Source organism: Macrotis lagotis, chromosome 1 (assembly GCF_037893015.1).
Source record: "Macrotis lagotis isolate mMagLag1 chromosome 1, bilby.v1.9.chrom.fasta, whole genome shotgun sequence".
Taxonomy (NCBI): Eukaryota; Metazoa; Chordata; class Mammalia; order Peramelemorphia; family Peramelidae; genus Macrotis; species Macrotis lagotis.
The window spans coordinates 329,923,785-329,928,500 of NC_133658.1; the positions used below are offsets into that span (position 1 = coordinate 329,923,785).

The 4,716-nt window shown below is 37.0% G+C and overlaps 1 protein-coding gene across 1 annotated transcript; it reads left to right on the forward strand.

Annotated features, from left to right (window-relative positions):
* The first annotated feature begins 3,540 nt into the window (after positions 1-3,540).
* Positions 3,541-4,485, forward strand: LOC141497330 (olfactory receptor 1N2-like). Its single transcript, XM_074200005.1, has one exon. It carries the CDS (start codon positions 3,541-3,543, stop codon positions 4,483-4,485), a length of 945 nt encoding a protein of 314 aa, XP_074056106.1.
* Positions 4,486-4,716: the final 231 nt, after the last annotated feature.

Genomic DNA, 4,716 nt, shown 5'->3' on the forward strand with positions numbered 1-4,716 from the left:
CAGAACAAAAGGGAAAATCACAAGAAAGAAAAAAGCCAAATTTTAAAAACGTGAAAATAGTATGTTTTTATCTGCATTCAGACTCCATAGTTCTTTCTTTGCCTCTTTTATTTTGGACCAAATTCTGTCTCTTTTTTTTTTTTTTAGGTTTTTGCAAGGCAATAAGGCTGAGTGACTTGCCCAAGATCACACAGCTATGTAATTATTAAGTGTCTGAGGCTAACTTTGAACCCAGGTCTCCCTGACTCCAGCGTTGGTGCTCTATCCATTGTGCCACCTAGCTCCCCCTATAGTTCTTCCTGTGGATGAAATTTGCCATCACAAGTCTTTCAGAATTGTCTTTGATGATTGTATTGCTGAGAAGTGCTAAGCAGATACATAATATTGCTAGTAATGTGTAGAATGTTCTCTTGGTTCTGCTCACTTAACTCAGTTATGTCAGTTCACATAAAAGTCTTTCCAGGTTTTTCTGAAATCTGACTGTTCATCATTTCTTATAGAACAAAAGTATTTCATCACATTCATATATCACAGCTTGTTCAGCCATTCTCCAACTTATCCCCTCAATTTCTAATTCTTTGCTACAAAAAGAGCTGTTATAAATATTTTTGTACATGTGAGTCCTTTTTTCCCTATTCATATAGATCAAAAGTTTCTTTTTTCTTTTTTTTTAATTTTTCAAGGCAATGGGGTTAAGTGGCTTGCCCAAGGCCACACAGCTAGGTAATTATTAAGTGTCTGAGGTCGCATTTGAACCCAGGTACTTCTGACTCCAAGGCCAGTGCTCTATTCACTGCACCACCTAGCTGCCCCTGATCAAGAGTTTCTTAACCTGACTCCTTGGATAGATTTCAGGGGATCTTTAAACTTGGATAGGGGGAAAATCACATCTTTATTTTTATTATCCTCTATTTGAAAAGTAGCACTTCTTTCTGTTATGAATAAAATTAACAAAAAATCATTCTTAGAAGTGATCCATATGTTTCTCTAGACTGTCAAAGGGGTGCATGATACAAAAATCTGGATAGCTGGATAGACAGACAGATAGATATATGATCAAGGATGTGATCAAGTCGGACTATACAGGTTTATGAGAATCAGTTTTTAAATTTTCAATGTGATTATTTTTACCTCAAAAATGTTACAAAATATGTCTTGATTTATTGTTTTGTTAATTATCTAGACTGCAGAAGTCATGGAGAAAAGATTAATATTGAAAATTAATTTAGAAATGTGTCTTCTGTGTAATTTTTTTCAGGGAGCTTATGGTTAAACATTTACAAGAACATTGCTGGATAAAGATCTCCCCTTAACATATGTTGCCATACTCTTAAAATATGTTGAAAGAAAAAAAAATCATAGCCCTTTAAACCTGGAAGAGACTTTTTCTTTTACCTCATTCTATAGATGAGTAAGTTCAGGCATAGAGGGATCAATAAGAACTGACCCAGAGAGCCACTAATAAGTTGGGGAACTAGAACAGTGGTCTTTCTACCCTGCTGTTCTCTGTCCTTTCAAAGAATTAAATTATATAACTGTTTCAGTACTTCAGTATTTCATGGATCTGTGATTTTCTCATTATGAAGAAAATTAGCATCTCTTCCTTGATGCTAATAATAACTTTGTGAACTGCCATAAACAAAAAATAAAAATCTCTTCACCTTTTAAACACCCTTTTGGTGATAATACTCTAGTTAACTTCATAAAGAAGCTGACCTTCAAAATACAAACAGGATCCTTTAATGAGTTTATACTCAAAGAAAACTTTACTAGTTTAACAAAGTCCCCTGAGAATTTGTATCCTACTGGTACAAACTTCTAAAATTCAAGTAAACATGTCACTATGAAGAATCAGAGGACAACTAATTCAGGAATTAATTACTTCCCATCTACTTTCAAAGACCTTTAGAACTGAAAGAGACTAGTACAGTTCATTCATTTTACAGATTAAGAAACTGACATCAACAAAGTTAAATGACACCTAAAATCATTGAAGTAATGTAGATGGAATGGACTCTAAATTCATGGTATTTCAAGGACATTGCTCTTATCTATGGGTGGGGAAGAGGTTAACTTAGATATACAGCTCATTTGTTCTTCCCTAACACTTAATGTCATTTCTTGAATGTCACCTTACTCAGTTTCAAAGCTTGGAAACCCCACTACTACAACATATTTGTCTCCTTTTCTGATCCTTGACGTGGAATTCCCCAGAAACCTATTGCTTTGAGCATGGGCTACAGGAAAGAAATGCATCTCTAATAAAGACCAGAGTGGGACCTTTGGGGAGTGAGAAATTTTCTCCTACAATCTACTCTCAAGACATCATCTCTAATCTCAGAGTTGCAGAAGATGGAAAGCAAATTGAATGGTTTTGTAATTCTGGCACTTGGTAAAGGAATAAACTAAAAGTTTGTCTTTTCTTGTAGCACTAATAGTGGGGCAACCCCAACAGAATCCCAAGTGTACATGTACACACACACACACACACACACACACACACAAACAAACATACTGACACACACACACACATACACACACACTCAAAATAGCAGGGAAGCTACAGCTGCTCATTTTACTGTTATTATTTAGTTTGCTTTAAACCATATTTAATTTTTAAAATGTATTTTAAAACTAATTTTTCTCCAACTAATAAGAATTTATTTTTTATCTCTCCTATTTCTTCTGACTGAAAAAAGAACAACACTCTCGTAATAATTTGAATGTCCAAATGTAGTCACACTCAAATTTTATACTGATGAAAATAACTGTTCTAGATTAGCTTGTTAATTTGTCACAATAATTGTGGTCAGAAGAGCAAGGATATTAATACTTTATTAATAAGAAAGCTGAGGCCCAAAGTGATAAGGTGATTTGTCCAAAGCCAGGATATTGAATCTTGAATATTGCACTGTCTACAAATCACACTTCAGGAACAGAAGATGTGGAGAGGCAAAGTAATAATTGGTCAATAATCCATTACTGACCTAGTGAGGTTAATTAATTAAATTCTGTCCATCACTGAGGCCCAGAACAAAATCTGCTTCCTCTTGAATGCCTGCCCTAGTTCTTCCAGCCTTCACTGATTTCTTTTTTCTCTGAGCTATCCCTTTTAGATTGTACCAAGCAACCCTTGTACTTATTTAAACAGTCCTAAATTGTTCACTGAATAGTCATGTATATTATTTTCAACTTCCCTAATTTTAATAATAACTCATATTTCTAAAGTACTTTACTCTCAAAAACTTTGAAGTTTAAATTACAATTTGGAACTTCATTTCATAGATAAGAAAATAGAGCAAAATCAGCTTTTCTCTGATCATACCACTAAGATGTTAACTTGGCTAAGACTCAAACTCAACTTTTCAGACTCTTAAGTTCAAAGTTCTCTTTATTAAGTCACCCCTTATCCAGCACAGAGATCACACCTCCTCCTTCTCTTAACCAAACATCATAGCAGTATAAGGCTAGGTATAAAGTGGGAGCTCAGTAAGAACTGATTTATAGAGTATTTTCATGTCCACAGACAATGAGAGACTCATGGAACAGGATAATAAAACAAGCATCTCTGAATTTATCCTCTTGGGACTTTCTGAAAAGCCAGATCAGCAGAGACTATTATTTGGGCTTTTCCTGGCCATGTACCTGATCACTGTGTTGGGGAATCTTCTCATCATACTAGCCATTGGCTCTGACTCCCATCTCCAAAGCCCCATGTATTTTTTCTTGGCCAATTTGTCCTTTGCAGACATCTGCTTCACATCAGCTTCTATTCCCAAGATGCTGGTGAATATTGAGACCCAACATCAAACCATCTCCTACGTTGGATGTATCACTCAACTATATTTCCTTCTTGTATTTGGGGGTTTGGACAACCTTATCCTGGCTGCAATGGCTTATGACCGCTATGTGGCCATCTGCCATCCCCTTCATTACACCACAATCATGAGCCCCCAGCACTGTGTGCTGATGCTGAGTGTATGCTGGACTCTCACCAATATTCCTGCCCTAACACATAGCATTCTTCTGGCCCACCTGGACTTCTGTACTCATCAGGCCATTCCCCACTTCTACTGTGATATTAGTCCCCTACTAAGGTTGGCATGCTCAGATACCAACTTAAATGAACTTATGGTAATCATCCTGGGAGCAATATTCCTCACTATTCCCCTTGCCCTCATTGTCCTCTCCTATGCCCATATTACTTCTGCTGTCCTTGGTTTCTCCTCTCCTGAAGGGAGATGGAAAGCCTTCTCTACCTGTGGATCCCACCTCACTGTAGTTTTACTCTTTTATGGCTCCCTAATGGGTGTATATTTATTTCCTGCATCAAGCCATTCTGTCCAAAGGGAAAGTGCAGCTGCTGTCCTCTATATGGTGGTGACCCCCATGATGAATCCATTCATCTATAGCCTGAGGAACAGAGATATGAAAGGGGCACTTGGGAGGCTTCTTGGGAATGGGAAAACTCTCTCCTCTCCATAACTGCTGTAGTTGCTCCTGATTCCAGCTCCACCCTATTTCACTCCACCCAAGCCTATCCCATTCCATGCCACCTTCTCTAATTCTGATATTTTCAGGATCAATAACCTTGGGCTATTATGAGAGTGATATCTGACAAGTGTACACTGAGTAAAAGCTTAGACAGACCAAACCCTCTGAGGGGAATTAGAAGAAAGGGATTTCCTTCATTTTCCCTTCAATAATTTATTTATT